Source organism: Nuphar pumila, chromosome 2 (assembly GCF_984573655.1).
Source record: "Nuphar pumila chromosome 2, dmNupPumi1.hap1.1, whole genome shotgun sequence".
Lineage (NCBI taxonomy): Eukaryota > Viridiplantae > Streptophyta > Magnoliopsida > Nymphaeales > Nymphaeaceae > Nuphar > Nuphar pumila.
In genome coordinates, this window is record NC_143250.1 from 13,836,940 (window position 1) to 13,857,501 (window position 20,562).

Consider the following 20,562-nt stretch of genomic DNA (forward strand, 5'->3'; position numbering starts at 1 on the left):
GGAATTGGGGGGGGGGGGGGGGGAAGAATTTAAAAACTCCCATTGGAGCTCTTACCTGGCTGCTTCCAACATACGTAAAAAAAAATCTGGGCCCCACAAGAAAAATGAAAGTTTCTTGTTTATGTTTGGCTCCCCCCAAATAAAAGTTTCTGGGTCCGCGCCCCTCATATCGTGGAGTTCTCTCTCGTCTTCTTTGTCTGGGGATGATCTGAGGCCTTTGAGCAGTGCTCAGAGGGACGTAGGGGCGTTTCTCTTTCTTCCTTGGTTTGTTGTCCTCCTTTTCCGTTGAGGGTTGCAGTTAAAAGAGGGGGAACAGGCAAAAGGAAGGATGTCTACGGTTAAAATAGGGTGAAAAGGCAAAAGGAAGGATGTCGACTCCAGCAAGGAAGAGGCTGATAAGGAATTTCAAGCGGTTGCAGCAATATCCCCCTGCCGGATTCAGCGGTGCCCCCCAGGACAACATCATGTTGTGGAACACTGATTTTCGGGTAAAATTTCCGGTTTTTTCAAAGTTGTGATTTTCTACGGCTTTGGTTGTAGTTGATGTCATGATGTGGATTTTTTATGATGTTATTGGTTGGATTGTTTGATGCTTCTTTGAGGGCTTCCATGGTTGGTACCGGATTGTGGTTTCAGAAACTGTAGCAAGATCGTATCTTGTTAGGGCTTTATTGATGTTCACTCTGTTCGCCTTCGCCTGCTTGATTGTTGTCTAGAGGGATTGGGATGCCCATTTTTGGGGGTTCAGTGTCTTGCTTAAATACTGTTGAGCCTTGTTTCTTTTTTCTCCACCACTCTTTTTTCTTCCTTTTGTAGAAATGATTTGTTTCGGAAAGAGGTCGCTTATTTCACCAATTCACAATGGAGTTTTTTCATTCCTCTCTTGTACTACATGTGGTAACTGCAGCTTTTTCCTTTTTCCCTTCTGCTGTTTGTTCTTGCGGCTTTCTTGATTTCTATTTTCTTTTCTGGCGTCTGTCTTGGCTATGATATTTTCTGTTGGAACATGTTTGTGTGGTTTTAGGGTTTATGTAAGTTGCTGTTTTCAATTACTGCAGGATTATGGTTCTACTTTTAGGATTGGGACCCACTGGTTTGTGCATGCTGATTCATTGAGATTTAGTGCACTTCTCAAGAAGCGCGCTTCCAAAGTGGTAAGTGCTACGCTTCTCCCGAGGAGGGAAATGTGTGGTGGAACTTGCGTCTAGTTTGCAGGAAGCACTCTTCCTATATCTTGGGAAACACGCTTCCTACTCGCCTTTCATATTGTTTCCCAAACAACTATTCCTCACTTTCCATTCGCTCCCCCCTTGTTTTTATTTTTTTCATATTACTATTTATTATTTTGTGCTTCCCCTTCACTTCCCACTCCCTATAAATTTTCTTTTCTGCTTCTTTTACACCCCCACAATCTGCTTCGGAAAAACGAATCATGCTTCACTCTTTGCGAAAAGATTCTACGAAAGAGAGCATGTTTCATAGGAGAGGGCATGAAACAAATGCCCCCTTAGGGCCCATTTGTTTCATGGGAAAACTAGTCATTTTCATAAAATGAAAATGGCTGGTTGGCAGAAACAAATGCGACCTGCCACAAAATGGTCGGCCCTCATGGGCCCCACATTTTCCTGCAAGCTGCTCCCTTTTCATATGAAGACCCTCCCCCTTCGCTCTCCTTTGGGAAAGGGCTTTCTGTTGTAAATCACGGTCCCATAGCTTCTCGAGGAAAGTGCCTTTCATACGTAAGGTACATATGACAATTATGGGCATGGTTTTTTCAGGCATGGGAGAAAGGAAGTTTTTTTCCGTGAAAATCTGATTTTTGTATGATAGTGAAATCGCATTGACTCTCATATGAAGCGACATTTTTTTTATGTTTGTTTCATGCTATCTGAGAAAAGTCAGAAAACCGCCCAGTGAGTGGTTCCACTAAAAAGCAACCTTGTTAAATTAATGAATGGGACCTACCATGAGAAAAATACTTGCGAGAACACTTTTTCAAAGTTGGGCTGTGATTTCATTTTCATAAGAAATGAGTGATCAATGAGAAAGTTGACTCACTTGGTTGGGTCCCACATTTTTCCAACTTTGGTTCTATTATGAGAAAATAAGCCATTTTTTTTTGAAATGACCTATTCTCTTATGATTACCATGAAAGTAACGGGCTCTTCTAGTTTTGGATTGATTGGCCTTCTAATCCAGTTCCGTTTGGTTAGACTTATCTAACGATACTACTATGGGGAAAAGAGGCCCCCATGGGACGACTTTGTTGGCATGTAGCGGCTCCTCACGTTGAGAGATGTTGAGAGGGAGCCAGGATCAGGTTCAGGTGCCATCCAAAGATGGAGGAGGGCAGCCAGGTGCAGGCACATTGAAAGTGTGCCATGTGATGGCACCTGATCCTGGCTTGAAAGAGTGGGGAAGATAGAGAGTGTATCAGAGATGTTAAGGTTGAATGGATGGAGGTGAGGTGTGGCACGTTTCAGAGAGAGATATAGATGGATAGATATATAGTAATAGTGGTAGCTGTGCAACCCTTAGGTGCACAGCTACCTACGGGATCACGCTGGTTGTCCATTGCAAGTCATGATGGACGGCTAGCACAAAAAATGTGAAAAAAACACTGAAAAACAAGGTTTTTTGCTTTTTTTGGAATTAATGATGCTTTTGGAGTGCTGCTAAAGGTCTCAGTTTTGCTGGGAAGTTTAGTGGCGCTTGAAACCACTGCCAAAGCCTACAAATGATGCGCTCATCCTTTTTAAAAGGAAGTTTATCTCCGGTTTTGAGCGCTGCTAAAGGTCCCAGCGAAACTGTTAGAAGCACTATAAAAGCGCCGCTAAAGCCACTTTTTGATGTTTCAGCATTTTTTTGGGGAAAAACGCTGAGCATCCATCACACCCATGATGGACGCTCAACAGTGTCCCGTAGGTAGCTGTGCACCCAAGGGTTGCACAACTACCACATTATATATATATATATATATATATATATATATATATATATATATATATATATATATATATATATATATATAGAGAGAGAGAGAGAGAGAGAGAGAGAGAGAGAGAGAGAGAGAGTATAGTAGCAGAGTTTGAAGGTGACTCAGCCCGTGTTGTGTTAGTTGACATTTAGATAGAACTTAGAGGTTACCACCGAGGTGGTATCCCATGTGGTAAGCGGGGTCCTCTGCCTGGGTTTGAATCCCCCTCCCACATGGGGCTTAGAGATATCTGGTAGGGGTCTGCCTAACCCCAGCTTGCCTTTAAGAAAAAAAAAACTTAAGGTCGATGAATTCTCTTTGTTCATCAATTTTAGTTGGCACGGAGAAGTACACGTGTCATTGCTGTTTTGGTAGCCTTTCCGAGAGTGCTTCTCCTAGTGGGTATAAAATGAGCAGCAGCATGTGGACGATAGTGTGTTTATCACGTTCATGCAGCAGAAGAAAAGTACATATAGGAGTGGTGGTGCAGCTTGCTACTTTGATTAGCCCAATCATGTAGCATGTCTAAAAACCATGTTTCCTGACAGATTTTCCTCTGTTCTACAGTTTGTTGAAATCGTCGTTAGATCACTGGTGGATGCTGCTGATCCGAGACTGGTGCTTTATAATGGAGCTAATGAAAAGATGTACATGTCAATGCCAGCGACTGATAATGATTTCAATATAACCCGTTATGGATCCAAATTTTTAATCTGCACGCCCCCCTAAAAGAGCTGAAACTGAAAATAGATGCATACCTCTTGCCATGAACACAGCCGAATGAAGATGATGTTGATGAAGAACGTCAAACACGTGAGGAAAAGGCCTTCCAAGCTCTCCTAGATACGCACGGGAGATGGGCACCCACAGGCATGTGCATTTTTTTTATCTAGTGAATTATGGGGACCTGTCTCTTAAAACTATATATACATATTCCTCAACCCATCGAAGAGGAATCCAAAATGGATGGGTAACTGAATGGGATGTGATAGGGATTATCTAAATTCAAAATGTAACCCCTTCTTAATGTGATGAATATGGGTTATATACGGGTCATAATCCAACATTCTCCCACTTGGCCCAATTCATCACAATTTTGCAATCTCAATCAAAGTCTTAAACAAGAACTCTTAATGGCATGAATCATGACGGTAAATACTCTCAATTGAATATATCCTTTCGTGTATTACATTACCACTAGTTTATTCTTGAATAAGTTCTTAAGGGAGACAATGCTACTTAATTAGCAAGCTACTTAAAAGCTCACTTAAGGTCTAAACAATAACAATAATGAAACTGAATTGCTTTCTATTCATCATAATGACATGTCTAAAATGAAAACATTAACAAATGAGATCAACATAAAAGATGACATGAGTCAAGTGTCAAATATCACATATACAAAGGTACACAAAGTCTCATATGGGTTACATGTTCATTAAACACTTTTGGCGCCAATCCCTTCGTCAAAAGGTCTGCAATCATGAACTCTATACCAATATGTTCAATAGACACTATCTGATCTCGCACCTTCTCCTTCAAAGTTAGATATTTAATATCAATACGCATATCAGCTCGCATAAACTTATTACTCTTGGAGAAGAAAACTGCAGATGAATTATCACAAAGTAACTTAAGAGGCTTCGAGATGGTGTCAACAACTCGAAGACCAAAAATAAAATTTCTCAACCAAATAGCCTGTGGTAGTGCATCATGACAAGCTATGAATTCTGCCTCTATAGTGGAAGAAACAATAGTGCCTTGCTTTCCACTCCTCCATGAAATAGCACCCCCAGAAAGTAGGAAGATAGACCCTGAAGTAGACTTTCTATCATCCGGGCATATGGCATAATCTGCATCTGAATAACCAATCACCTCTAAATGATCAGTCTGTTTGTATATGATCATGTAATCTTTCGTGCCCTGTAAATACTGCATAACCTTCTTTGCAACTTTCCAATGATCCAATCCAGGATTGCTCTGAAATCTTCCCAGCATATTCACTATATAGCAAATGTCAGGCCTCATACAAGTCTGACCGTACATCAGGCTACCAACTGTTGATGCATAAGGTATGCCTATCATTTGCTTTTTCTCTAATTCATTCTTTGGACATTGTGCCAAACAAAATTTATCTCCTTTAATAACAGGTGCAGCTCTAGGTGAGCAGTTTTGCATACTGAATCTTTCAAGGACCCTTTTGATATAGGCTTTCTGAGACAGACCAAGTATTCCTTGAGTTCTGTCTCTGTAAATTTTAATGCCCAAAACATAAGAGGCATTTCCCATATCTTTAATTTCAAATTTCTTGAAGAGAAACTGCTTAGTATCATGCAACATGTCCAAATTATTGGTTGCAAGTAAAATCATTCACATAAAGGACTAAAAACATAAGCTTGCTCCCACGTACTTTAAGGTATATACAATTATCCACAATGTTCTCAGTGAAACCAAAAGAGGATACCATATTATTGAACTTAATATACCATTGACGGGAAGCTTGTTTGAGCTCATATATGGATTTCTTAAGCTTGCAAACAAGGTTGAAACCTTTATCTTAGATAAAACCCTCAGGTTGTCACATGTACACCTGTTCATTTAGGTCTCTATTCAAAAAAGTTATTCTCACATCCATCTGATGAAACTCTAAACTGAAATGAGCAACTAAATCCATGATTATCCTAAACGAGTCCTTAGAAACTGGAGAGAAGGTCTCATGGTAATTGATGCCCTCCTTTTGAGTGAATCATTTGGCTACAAGTCGGGCTTTATATCGATCTATATTGCCTAATGAGTCTCTTTTAGTCTTAAGGACTCATTTGCAGCCAACTAACTTGGCCCCTTTAGGCAACTCCACTATATCCCAAACTTGATTTTTAGCCATAGATTTCATTTCTTCCTTCATGGCATCATATCATTTTATGGAATCACTCCCACTCATGGCTTCTGAGAACAATGTAGGATCTTCATTAATCCCAATGTCATAGTCAACTTCCTGCAAGTAAGTGACATAATCTGAAGCAATTGCAGGTTTTATCACTCTACTAGATCTTGTTGATTTTACCCTTTGTTCTGTATCCTGTAAGGATATATGAGTATGATCCATTGCTTCAGAGATGATTGATTCTTCATTGGGTTGTACATTATTGATTGATTGTCCCTCTAATGCCTTACTCTGTTGAACAGAGCAAGGCATTTGAACAATAACCATATCATCTGAATTTTTAGAAATTGAAGCAGATTCCTGTATTTTCTCAAAATTTATGTCTCGAGGTTGTACACTCCCACTAATCTCATCATTCTAAAAAAATCAGGCATTTCTTGCATCAACTATTTTCGAAGTATGAGATGGACAATCAAATTCGTAACCCTTAGACTCATTCAGATAACCAATGAAATAACCACCGGTTGTCTTTATGTCTAACTTTTTCTCATGTGAATTCCAAATACTGACCTCTACAGGACAACCCCAAACGTGTACATGTTTCAAACTAGGTTTCCACCCTTTTCACAATTCAAAAGGTGTCTTTTGAACTGCTTTAGTAGGAACCCTATTTAATATGTACATTGCAGTTTTCAAGGCCTCACTCCATAGAGATAAAGGGAGAGTAGAATTATTAATCATACTCCTAACTATGTCCATTAATGTTCGATTCCGCCTTTCAGCTACACCATTTTGTGATGGTGTACCTGGCATTAAATATTGAGGTTTAATACCTTGTTCTTTAAGGAATCTAGCAAATGAACCAGGTTTTTGTCCATCATCATGCTTCCCATAATATTCACCACCTTTATCTGATCTCACTATTTTGATTTTCTTTCTTGTATGCCTTTCTACTGTTGATTGATATTTCTTGAAGGCATATAGTGCCTCAGATCTCTCATGCAGTAGAAAAAGATACATATATCTAGAGAATTCATCAATAAATGTAATGAAATATTTTTTACCATCAAGACATGGAGTAGAAAACAATCCATAAATATATGTGTGTATAATTTGTAAGAGCTCAGAGCTCCTTCTGACACCTTTAGTGGTATTATGATTAGTTTGCTTTCCCTTAATGCAATCTACACATACCCCAAAGTCAGTGAAATCAAGAGTTTTAATAACTCCATCATTCACTAATTTCTTTATTCTCTTAATGGAGATATGTCCCAATCTTCTATGCCATAACATTGATGACCTACCATTATCACATTTACGTTTCATGCCAACATGTAAAGTTAAAAGGGTTTGTTCATAATGAGAATAAAGAAGAAATTTATATAAACCATTCACAAGAATTTCAGAACCAATAATACGAGAGTTTTTATATAAAGAAAAAGAAGATGTCCCAAATTCAAATTGAAATCCAAATACATCAAGTTTGGAGACTGAAATAAGGTTTCTAGAAAATAAAGGAATATAAAATGTATTCTCTAAATCCAAAACAAAACCAAACTGAAGAATAAGCTTAAAAGTTTCAACTGCTTCTACATGTGATTGCATCCCATTTCCCATACAGATGCATGATTCACTTAGCATCAGACTCCTTCGGCTTAGAAAACCCTGAAAGGAGTTGGCAATATGGATTGTAGTACCAGAATCAATCCACCAAGTATTATGAGGCATATCAATTAAATTAGATTTAAAATACACACACGTATAGAGATTACCTTTCTTCTTCATCTATTCCTTAAACTTGGGGCATTCTTTCTTTATATGTCATGTCTTTTTACAGAAGAAACACTTGCCATTCAGCTTCTTAATGTCCTTAAAACTTTGGACTTTCTTCCCCTTTCTTACATGTCCATTTTCTTTATGAGTGACTAGATGGGCACTATCTAGTCTCTCCTACTTAAGCCTCCCTTCTTCTTGAACACACATGACTAATAAGTCATTCACAGACCATTTAGCCTATTGTGTATTATAAGAAATCTTAAATGACCCATATGCTGAAGAGAGTGAATTAAGAATAAAATGGACAATGAATGATTCTGACATCTCAATCTCAAGTGTCTTAAGTTGGGTTGCGATATTGTTCATCTCCATGATGTGTTCACACAGTCCACTGGAACCGTTGTACTTTATGGAACAAAGTTTAGTCATTAGGGTATTGGCAAGAGCTTTATCAGAACTTTCAAACTATTTTTCAACAAAACTCAAGAAGTCCTGAGCAGTCCTATATTCAGAGATAGAACCCCAGATGTTGTCTGCTATATGAGATTGCATAAGCATTAAGCTCAAGCGGTTAGACCGCTCCCACTTATCATATGTGTCTTTTTGTACTTGCGTACTCTTTTCTGTAGGTTTGGATGGTTCATCCTCATGGAACGCAAGATCTAAATCCATGCACCCTAATGCAAACTTGATCATCTCTTTCCATAAATTGAAGTTATCACCACTTAGAATGAGAACATTAATAAATTGTGTAGGCATAACCGAAGTAATAGCTACAAAATAGATCAAAATTGCATGCTCACATTAATTTCTTAAACATGAAGCATATATGAAAATTCACTTAATCCAAAATATAACACATGCTATTATTTTGGTAAACAACACATAGCGTTATTATGATTCTTGTTGTGGCCATAAAATCAAAATTATGCTAATATAATATTAATTGGATAAATATGAGATGCCATAAAATGCCAACTTAATGTAATAATAATAAATTTATATCATATCCTTGGATGTTGTGGCTATTCCATAGAACAATCAATAAATTTATAATATATGATAAAATATTATTGTTTTCGTATTTTGAGATGCTGAGGCTATTCATAAAAAATACTCAAATAATAATACAACCACTCTTCAACATAATGAAAATAAATATATTTTATACATAGGATGCTGAGGCTACTCCTAGTATGATAAATATTTATTTATTCATAAAGAACAGGCATAAAAAAAATCCAACAATCACATGAGTATTCATATCGAACATGAATTTCTTACTAAATGCATGATTATACATGATATAAACAAAAATACTATATAAAATACGCATTTAAATTATCATGCATAGTCATACGATAATAGACCAAAATTCAATACATATTGAATGAATTCATATTCATGTCGAACATATAAACCTTATTTGACTCCAAAGCATATGATTCAAATTGGATTCAAATTTTGGATCAAATTTAATTCATTATTGAATAATGGACACAAGACAATTAATCTTAATTTGTATCCATAAATCAATAAATTAATGAATTAAATTCAACTGAATCTTAATTGATCCAAAACTGAATTAAATCCAACATTAACAACTTCGAACACAAATCTGGCTAAAAAAAATGAATTGAATTGACATAGGTTTCATAACTTGATGAATTCAGGTTTAAACTGAATTGGATCAGCCCCATTGAAAATAGATTTGGGGATGGGACCCAAAACCCGATAAACCCATGTCAATTGGTTCAACAAGAACCTGTGTATACTTTAAATCATTGGATCAGATCTAAATGATCCATTATAAGACCCACAATCAACCCAAACAATGAAAAACAAAAATTTCTGCATGAATGTTGCTCAAACACAATGATGTCTTAAGAATTGGGTTGAACCCTAATAAACCCAATTAGGGCTTTGACCCAAAACCTGACCAACTGTAACTTAATACAACAAGTTTAAGACGTGAGTCACATGGACTTGGGTTGGATTCAAATGACCTGAATCCAGTGATGAATCAAAAACGACCCCTCTGTAGTTACAAAAAGGGAAAAACCAGAACATCGAAGGCGACCACCGCCGGCAGTGGAGGCACACCGGCGTCAAGGCCGCCAACACTGTCCTGTAGAACACCTTTTCGATGATAAACCAACATCGTTGAAGATGGTCACAACATTGCCGCCATGGCGAAGGGTCGGGCGTAGGACATGAACCGTAGAGACCAAAGTGCCAAAATGTCACCGTCGCTCAAATCTCGGCTGCAAACTGTCATGCAGGGATAATCCGAGAGACATCACAGTCATAGGGCGAAAATGACCCCGTCGCTTACCAGTATGCCCCTTAATCAGCGATAAGGGCTGGTGGGCGTTCACCGGCAATGACGATATCCGTCGACAAACCAACGTCAATATCCAGCCATGGGTCGTCTGAGTGGTGTAGCGGAAGGTAAAGCCCCATCCCAATCAACTGTTTCTGACGAATTGTATCTAGCACTTCGCCTGATCTCGAATATCTTAATGAATCCTGTATAGATTCCATAAACGACGACCAACGTTGTCGACGACAGAAAGGCTAAGCTCTAATACGAATTGAAAGGGCTGAAACTGAAAATAGATGCATACCTCCAGCCATGAGCGCAGCGGAATGAAGATGATGTTGATGAAGAATGTCAAACACGTGAGGGAAACGCCTTCCAAGCTCTCCTAGATACGCACGAGAGATGGGCACCCACAGGCATATGCACTTTTTTTATCTAGTGAGTTTTGGGGACCTGTCTCTTAAAACTATATATACATATTCATCAACTCATCGAAGAGGAATCCAAAATGGATGGGTAACTGAATGGGATGTGATAGGGATTATCCAAATTCAAAATGTAACCCCTTCTTAATGTGATGAATACGGGTCCAGTCATAACTCAACACCCCCCTCAGCCTTCAGACTGATGAAATAAAACTGGTTTCGCGCAGAGATGACGAAAACTATGAAGTCATTGCAAACAGGTTGGATGGGCTTCATAGTTGTTGATCCACTGTTACCATTCTGTAATACAAGAAACTATCATGTCATTGCAAACTTCAGTAGAGTTAGTTGTTGATCATTCGCATCTAAGTTTAGAATTAAAATAACACAATCAACTGCAACATGCAAAGGCTTTAATACAACTTAAAAAACAACTCATCCGAAGAACTGGAACAAGGACTTCAAAAACTACTATAAATTTGTTCAATCGGTCTTATAGTTTACTACTTTCTGCTAAAAAATACATGCTACGTATACCTATCTTAACTTCGTTGTACATTAAATCTTCATGGTAGCAAATTGCACCTTTAATTATGAATCCACTATTACCATTCTGAAGCCAAAAAAATGTTGGTAATGTGGCATTTTCGACACCCTTCTTCCATTTATGTCACTCTATCCACCTGAATTTTACTAGTTAATGTACTATGAGTCTATGAGGTCATTCTAAACATACTGCTAAAACTGCTAAGGGGCATATACAAAACCAGAATTACACGCACAATCCAGCTATGTTGAATTTTATCATATCTAAAGGCTTGTCCAAATAGCTGACTATAGCAAATGAACTGTTGATGCTAAGGAAGTAAATGGGTTTGATTCGGTTCATATATAGGCTTTACCAAATCTGATCTAATTGGATACTGACTAATTCGATTCAGAGTTGGACTTGGTTTAGGATGGGAAAGGGCAGTACCAAATATGGATCCTACTGGCATTAAAATAGTTAAGTGGCTGCACTTTCACATAGGGGTGGGCAACTGGCTGGGCGGCCTGATGGGTCAAGCCGACACGGCCCACCATGGGCCAGGTTTGGGTCAAGGTTGTAATGGGATACAGTTATCTGCTGAATTGGGATTAGGTGCAAAACTCTATATCAGTCTGAACCTGGTTATGAACTTGTGATTAGTATGTTGCTCAATTCAACTAAGCGGGTTCATATTTGGATAGATATCTGACCCAAATCCAAGTTGTTGACATCCCTATATTTTTGGTAATGAAGATGCCCAGAAATGCTGTTCTTCTTTTCTTTCTTCCCAGCCACCTTCCTCTACTAGAATACAAGTTGGCCTTATGAATTTAACCCGTCTAATGGGACATGGATCCCATGGATATAAATATGGACATGGATCCGGTATGAAACAGAGTAGGTGATTTTATGAAAAGTAGGACACAAGGATACATTTTTTTAACATTAATATGAAACACGTTATTTAATTTATATGTAAAAATATATTTATTTTTACGTAATATTCAATTTTTTAAATGTGTATACAACCTAAGTATTAAACTCAAAATTACGTAAAAACACGAAAAATATTCATAAACACTGACCCTACATCATTTAAGAGAAGAAGCGTAGCAAGACTAACAAAGAATTTTCAATGTAATAAAGAATTTGTCATTGTATAAAAATATTGCTTACATGGCAATCAAAAAAGGAGAGTCTGTCACAAATTACACATACAACCTGACACGCGACACGATGAAGGACACACAAATTTGATATTTTTTGGAAAAAAGTCATGTGAACACGGTTCTTTTTAACTTTTAATCAATAGAAAGATTTTGATATTTTAATACATAAAAACACATTTTTAATAAAATTCTTTTGATAAAAAAATTAAAATAATATTTCTATACGCGTCGGTGTTCCTGCCATCGTTTCAGAACGTGTCTGGTGGTGTCATTGCGAAAGTATTCCTCACACTCAAATACTCTCTCTCTCCTTTTTCTTCTTCTTCAAAAGCTTTATCCGTCTATTAGACACATCTCTTGAATCTCTTCATCGGTTCTCGATGGAGCGGCTGATGAAGGCCTTGGGTTCGCGCCAATGCCGACCGGAAGACGTCGCTTGGCTCTCCTCACGCTCCGATTCTGAATTAGTAACTTTTTGCCCTTTCTTCTTAATTTCTTCTTTTTTTTTTATGAGTTTGTTGTTGAGTTTCTCTTCCTTTTTGGGTTTTGAACGATTTCGGGATTGAAATTGCTCGAATTGGGGAAAGAAAAGACTGAATAATTAAGCGATTGGTTTTGATTAGGGATTTTAATTTTTTTTAATTGTTTTCCTTGTTTGGGGAACTTTGGATGCACCTACTTATCCAGACAATCGGGGTTGTTTGAATTTTTGCGTCATTATTTCGTTCAATCTATTGAGTTAGCTCGGTTTTTCGGGTAAGTTTGTGCATCTGAATACCTTCTTAGTACTTGCAAGGAGTTCCCTCATTCTTATTAAGAATATGGTCACGCAGGCAGCGACTGAGGAAAAGGGTTTACACAGATTGAGAAATAGAATTCTATTTTCTGAATGCTTTCACAAATACACAGGTGACATATATATACAGGTTCAAAGAATAAGATAAGATACACTTCTTGTGTATCTCCACCAAAACAGTTGGGATATAACTATAAGATTATCGTTATCCCAGGCTGTCACGCTAATCTCTATCGTGATCTGCTACAAGATCGCAATCTCTATCCGATTTGCTACAATTTCAGCCTAACATGCTCCCCCTCAAGTTGGAGTTTGGGGATTGATGTCACCCAACTTGCTCTTGAGTTGAAGAAACTGATCTCGTCATAATGGCTTGGTAAACATATCTGTGCACTATAAATTTGTAAGAATAAATTGAGTTCTAATTGAGCCGTTTTGAATTTTTTCTCTTATAACATGATAATTGATCTCTATATGTTTAGTATGTTCGTGGAACACTGGATTTGCCGCAATATACAATGATGTTTGGTTGTCATAGAACATCAACATAGGCTTGGGATGCTTGATTCTTAAGTCAATCAATAAATATTTTAACTATGTTAATTCACAACTTGCAAGTGCCATCGACCTGTACTCTGCTTAAGCTGACGATCTTGATACTGTTGTCTGCTTCTTTGTTTTTCAAGATATTGGACTTTTTCTCAACATGATGCAATAACCTGAGGTAGATTTTTGAGTTTCTGAGCATGATGCCCAATCTGAATCACAGTAAACAGACAATTGAAGTTTGCTATTAGATGACAACAGTATGCCCTAGCCTGGCATGGACTTAAGATATCGTAAGAACCTCTATGCAGCATCAAGATGTGGCCTCCTTGGTGTATGCATAAATTGGCTTAAAATATTGACACAATAGGCTATGTCAAGCCTTGTAATGGTGGGGTATATCAATCGACCCACTAGTCTTCGATAATAAGTTGGATCATTCAATGGTTCTCCTTCCTCTGAATTAGGTTTTCTATGTTGTTTCATGGAAAATTTTGATGGCTTTACCCCCAAGTACCTGTGATCTCCAATGATGTCCAATGTATATTTATGTTAAGATAAGAAAATTCCCTTACTAGATCTTTTCACTTCGATTTCCAAGAAATATTTGAGTACTCCTAGATCCTTGATGTGACAAGCATTATTTAGAAGTAACTTTAGTTGACTGATTGAAATATCGTTTCCAGCAATAATGATATCATCAACATATATGAGAACAAATATGCACCCATGCTTTGTGAAACAAGAAAACAATGAATAATCCACACCCTAGATTGAGTAAAGCCAATCCCTTTAAGAAAACTTGAAAATTTTGCAAACCAATTTCGAGATGACTATTTGAGGGCACAGATGGATTTGTTGAGCCGACAAACTCGTTGCTCTCCCTATCAGCGAAAACTAGGAGGTAGTGTCATGTAGATTTTTTCATCAAGATCATCGTGTAGAAAGGCATTGTTGACATCAAATTGATGGAGATCCCAATATTTGATGGCGGTCACAACTAAGAGGTACCGAACAGTGACGAGTTTAGTTACGGGAGCAAATGTTTCGTGATAGTCAAGACCTTCAATATATGTATAACCTTTTGCCACATGACGTGCTTTGTAACGCTCAACGGTCCTATCTGATTTGTACTTCATTTTGTAGACCCATTTGCAATCGATGGGGCGTTTACTTGGTGGAAGATGTGTAACCGTCCATGTGTGGTTGTCTTCAAGTGCGCGGATTTCGGCCGCCATAGCTTCCTTCCAAGGAGCACACCCTATGGCTTGGGCAAAAGTCTGGGGCTCAGGGTTTTTGGTAAGGGCTACGAGAAAGGCACGGTGAGATTGAGAAATAGAATTCTATTTTCTAAATGCTTTCACAAATACACAGGTGACATATATATAGAGGTTCAAAGGATAAGATAAGATACACGTCTTGTATATCTCCACCAAAACAGTTGGGATATAACGATAAGATTATCGTTATCCCAGGCTGTCATGATAATCTCTCTCGTGATCTGCTACAATATCGCAATCTCTATCCGATTTGCTACAATTTCACTCTAACAATTCTTAATAAAAAAAATTTATTGGTGATCTTTTAGCTTCTTCTGACAAAAAAAGGAATTGCAGTGAACCAATGATTGGAAATATTGGCCCACAAGGGTTCCGCTCATCTGGTAAGGCCAACTTGTAAATGTCACCAAGTTGGCGGGAAACAATGAAGTCTAGTTTAAGGGCATGTCATACCGAAAGGGTGGCAGCATTGTTAGCATGGGAACATCTAATTGCTGGTGAAAATGTGCAGGGAAAGGGAAAATTGTGCTTTTTGATCAGAGGAAGGCCATCACCAGTCCCCTAGTTTGGTGCATTTGCTAGGGGAACCTGCCATGGCCTGCAAGTTGAAACTAAGGATATTAAATCTCTTGTTGGAATTCTCAATGTGAAGAGCAAATAGGGCTGCTGAAAGTATCGGTGTAGGTGGTAAGCAATAAAAAATTCATGCCATAGATTGTGGTCTACAGATGCAGCTCAACTCTGTAGTTCACAGTATTTCGAAGCGAAAATAACACAACTTTTAGCTGTGACAAAGTGATGTGCAGCAATCTTCAGTGTATTAGTAGGTAGGGAGAGCCAAGATACTATCAACAAGTTCACTATTCTGCAAGCTTAGAACCTCTTTTCTTGTCTGGCTTGGCCAATATACTGCAAATAAATTCTCATGCCAAAGATGCTGGAAGAATAATTCATTGTAACCTTGATGTCTTAAAGACAATACAATTAGAGGAAAAAGTAAATTCTGAAGTAAGGGGTATTGTGCTAAATATTTGGTTAAGGTTATCATGCTTTGGCATGAAAAATTTATTGTGAGCTTTTTTAGCAGGGAAGGTTATTGAATCCTGCCTAGCCAAGATAAAGGGCAATTGAATCCTATTCTGTATTTTGGAAATGGGAAAATTTGTTATTTATATATGCTATTCTTCGTCATTTCTTATTTTTCTTTTCAGGTGGGTTGGAGGTAGGGGCCGAGCTGAGCTTGAACAGCTTGCTTTCGTGATTGGCCCGAGTAGGGCTCTAGCTAGGCTCAGTTTGGCTTGAGCTAAAAGTCTTTAGTTAAAAAGATTTCTGAAAATGCAAGAGCGGTGGTGAGATTTGAACTCAACACCTCTCCCATAAAAGGCCAACATTTTACCCATGAGGGTAAGACCCTTTTGTTGCTTATTTTGTTAACATAATATAGACATATATGATGTTAAAAAAGAAAATATCTTTTCAGTTCAAAAGGAATCCATCTATTTTTAACTAATTACATACTGCTACCCAAACTGAAAAGATATTTTCTTTTTTAACATTTAAAAAAAATGTAAACATTTTTTTTTCGACAGAGAAAACTAAAAGCCTTATATAACTATATAAGTTGAGCTTAATCGGACTAATAGAGCTTAACCAAGCTTGATTGCCTGTTCAAACCTAGCTCTTTTATATGGACCGAGCCTGAGCCCTTTGCTCATGCCCGGCTCGTTTATTTTTTCGGATGAGTTCGAGTTGAACTTAAACATGTCGAACCTGTGCCAAGTCCAAGCTGTGCAGCCCTAGTTGGAGGCTGAAAATCGAACCTGGTTGCACCATAAGTGCATTTTGCTGAATGGATTGTTGAAAATGTTGGTCGACACTACCACTTTATTTTCATGTACTAGGTTTTGGTATTTTTGGGTGGCTGTGGGTTGGTAGTAGGCATTAGCTTTTTGCCTCACAATTGTGATGCTTTGGTTCTGCATGTGGTTTTCATGGATCAGTATTAAATTCACTATTTATGTTCTCTGCTGGTTGCTCTGTTGGTAGGAGTATTGTACTTATATGTCAGACAGAGTTCTTCAAACTGAATTGGCGTAATTATGTTACCCAATAGCGGCAGTGGAATGTAATAAGTTGAGACTTATTCCAAACTGCTGCTTATTTCTATTTAGAAATTGTAAATAAATTGCACGACTCTCGGTTACTTTTGGAATTTGTTGTTGCTTTTGGTCTTTGGGATTATAAACAAATATACTTTTACATATAACATTGTGCATCACTACATGTAACAGTTACTGATTTATGTGATGTATTTGTTCAGAGTTCTATTTTTCATCAGGTTCCTGATTTATAATGTTTTATGTCGTGCATGAGAATGATGTGAACTTATTTGCAGGATATGTTGATTAGCATAAAAGAGACGGTTATTCAACGTGCAAAAGAAGTTGGTTTTGAGGAATGGGGCCATAAGTTTGATCTTAAGATGCTACGTGCTACTGGTACTTCTCATGAGTTGTGATTTTACTTTGTGATTCATTATATGCTTCTCATATGAGAAACCACAACATACCCCTACTCCTGATCTAATTATAAGCATGTTCTAACTGTTAGAAAAATAATACATATATGTAATATACTTGTAATCTGTCTTTTATTTATTTCTGTAATTTTTTTTATTTTTATAGTTTTTAGTCTTTTTTGTCTTTTCTGTACAGCCTTTTCTGTACAACAGTCATTAATTGACTGGTGTACCTGCTGACTGTTAGTCTTTTCTGTACAACCTTTTCTGTACAACAGTCATTAATTAACTGTTGTACCTGCTGACACAGTAAGTAAGAGTCATTGGGTTGTTTCCAACGGCTCTAATTAGAGCCGTTGGGGACAACCCAACGACTCTTCAACCTTGTATGGTGGCTATAAATAAGGGCAATACAGCCCATTGTAATATATATTTCTAGGAGGGTTTTCACCCTCAAGTCAATACAAAATATAAGTTCATTTGATGCATTTTGTTTACATTTGTGCCACATAGCACTTGAAGTGATATTTTGTTATAGCCTATGTTGTGAATGTTTTATCAAGTTATTTGTAAACTTGATTATTTGTGAGACTTTTTTCACTAACATGTCCTTTTTATTATATAAAACTTGTTGGGATATCCATGTGGTATCTATTTAAGGTTCACCTGGTCTCCAGCTTTGATTGTTGCAATCTTTTGTTGCTGTTATTTTCCAGGAAGACTTCTGGCTTCATTTTTCTTCACTACCTTAAACTAGAATTATGCATGCATCTATGTCGTCAAAGGCTCTGACTAGTTGGCCTAGGCATTGCAAAGCTCTGAGTAGTCCACCTAGTCGGCCTAAGCATTTTGCAATGCCTAGGTGGATACCTCAAAAGGTACCAATTTAGCTGACTAGACACCAATTAGAGTGCTTAGTCTGTGACTAAGCTGCCCTAGCCTAGGCATGAGGGCAGTTTAGTCATTTATTATTATTACATGTAGTCTGTTATTTTTTTGTATATATATATATATATGTGTGTGTGTGTGTGTGTGTGTGTGAAATGATGAAAACATGCTTAGTTAGTTATATATATTTTTTATGTTCATATATGTGTTTGTGTTACTTTGTTTTTTGGGATTTTTTCTTTGAAACATTGAAACCATGCACATTTAATTTTAATTGATTGTATATTTTTATATATGTGTGTTACTTTCTTTCTGATGAATTTTCTGTTAAAGACTGAAAGTGAGATATATGTGTGTGATTTTTATTTGTATATATGTGTGAGTTTTTGTGAATTTTTCCATAAAAGCCTGAAAGCATGTTTAGTATTACTGATTATGTAATATGTTGTGTGTGTGTCTATATGTATATGTTTATATGTGTGTTAAAATTAATATTTATGTGAAAGGCTGAAAGCATATTTTGTTGATATGTATATTCTGGTTATGTATATTTTGTGAAAGCATGTGTAATTTTGTACTTGCAAGATGAAAACATCTTATTATTAAAAGAATTAAACATATTTTGATGTATATTTTGTGTACTTTTTTAGTTTTTAATTGGGGTATCGACTAATCTGACTAGTCCTGGACTAGTCTTTTTAGGGGTCTACCAACTAGGCACCACCTAGCGCTTTTGACTACATAGGCATGCCACAGACACGCACATTCAGGTGCAGATTTCCTTGGCTTATGTTTCACCGTCATACCTAACGTTTGCTCTAGGAATGTACTGTTTATATATTTGAGTTGGTCTACTTGATTATATGTTTATCACCAACTCTCGCACTTCTGTAGATATTGTCTTGCAGGAATGCCTAAAAGAACGATTGAGAAATGCTTCTATTATTTCAAAATCATCAGAGGATGCAGTTCATTCAGACAAGTCAGATATATTTGCATCTGAATGTCATGGAGATGTTAACTTGATTGTCAACAAAGACGTCAATGATTGGAAAAATACGTCTCTAAAACAGAAGAGAAAACCTGAAAGGTATATGGAGCAACTTGACTGGGCTGTTTTGCAATTCTCTTATTGATTAGGATTCAGGTGAATGCATATGTTTGCTTTGAGGCAGTTCATATTTGGTAGGAACCTGGGTGGGTGTCATATAGAAAATTGACCTAATATGGAAGCTTTAAGCAATTGATCATTTGAATTTGATGGTTAGATTCCTGCCAGCTTAGCCCAAGGAAGCTTGAGTAGTTCTCATTCACCCACTGAAATCCGTGACTCCATTGATGACTGATTTATCTCAATAGGATCTAGCCCCATGCAGACAAGAACTGGGAAACATAGAAGATACAGAACAAAAGTCTGTTTCATTTGGGTTAAACCAGTCTCTGAAGTCATAGTTTTGGAGTTTGATTAGGTGGACTCACCAACAGTTATTAACACTCCTGTATACTAATAGATACTTTGTTTACAGTTCATACGAGGAGGAATTCCCAGTTGCCAAGAAACTTAAGATTGAGCCCAGTGATTGATGGAAGCTTTATCCCGAACAAAGTTGATGACAATAAATATTAGCCATGACCAAGTACTAGAGCGTGAAGCAACTAACAGAAGCAGCTTGACCAGATTATACCAGTGATGAGACAAACTGGAGTTCTTTGTGCATGATGATGGTCTACATGGATGCTGCACTTGATAAGGAGCTCCATCTGGAATTGCATCAACATCTCATATTTTTCGCGTTTTCGTTGCAGCTTGCAACGCAAACAGGATGCTTGATGCTATCAGATCAGCTATGAGTTAATGACTCCATACTGTTGCTTCCCTGGATCAAATCTGACTAGTAGTTTTATGGATTTATTATTTACACCTCTTGATAGGTACAAATTAGTAATCATATGATAAATGAGAAATCCATTCCTGGTGCAATGGTAAAGTGCTCTGGCTGTTAAACATGTGATGCAGGTTCGAATTCTGAGGGCGGCAACTTCTTGAAACAAAATGCACTGGGTTGGGCCCTTGATTGATTTCAGAATGAAATCTAATGACAAATGCATGTTCGACTATTTTATTCAGTGGTTTAGCAATTTTCTTCAATTCAGTTCTTCCTAATGTGAATGTATGTTGGGAGTAAAACTGTCCACATCCTTTGGAATGGGTATATTCATTGTTTGCATCTTCTACACATATGCAAGCTTATGAAAAATGGTCTCATTTTTTCCATTTTTAATAAATACCAAGTTACAAAAATTTCAGTAGTAGGTTGCAAAACCTGTTCAACGTATCGCGGGCCTGGGGAGAAGGTGCTGACCCCTTCATCCCAGGTTCTACTCCCACCGACGTGCAGTTGCCTTTAACTGGTGGACTCTTTTAGGGTTGTGTTGGTGACATAGGCGGAG

The 20,562-nt window shown here is 37.4% G+C and overlaps 1 protein-coding gene across 2 annotated transcripts; it reads left to right on the plus strand.

Moving 5' to 3' along the window:
• The first annotated feature begins 47 nt into the window (after positions 1-47).
• On the plus strand, positions 48-20,260 carry LOC149844818 (uncharacterized). 2 transcript variants are annotated; one of them, XM_089995296.1, is made up of 4 exons: positions 48-488; positions 17,101-17,203; positions 19,006-19,201; positions 19,638-20,260. In XM_089995296.1, the coding sequence occupies exons 1-4, from the start codon at positions 369-371 to the stop codon at positions 19,693-19,695; spliced, it is 477 nt and encodes a 158-aa protein (XP_089851422.1). In that variant the 5' UTR covers positions 48-368; the 3' UTR covers positions 19,696-20,260. The 2 variants fall into 2 exon arrangements, with proteins under 2 accessions (XP_089851422.1, XP_089851423.1); XM_089995297.1 differs by lacking the exon at positions 48-488 and adding an exon at positions 12,420-12,550.
• The last annotated feature ends 302 nt before the right edge of the window (positions 20,261-20,562 follow it).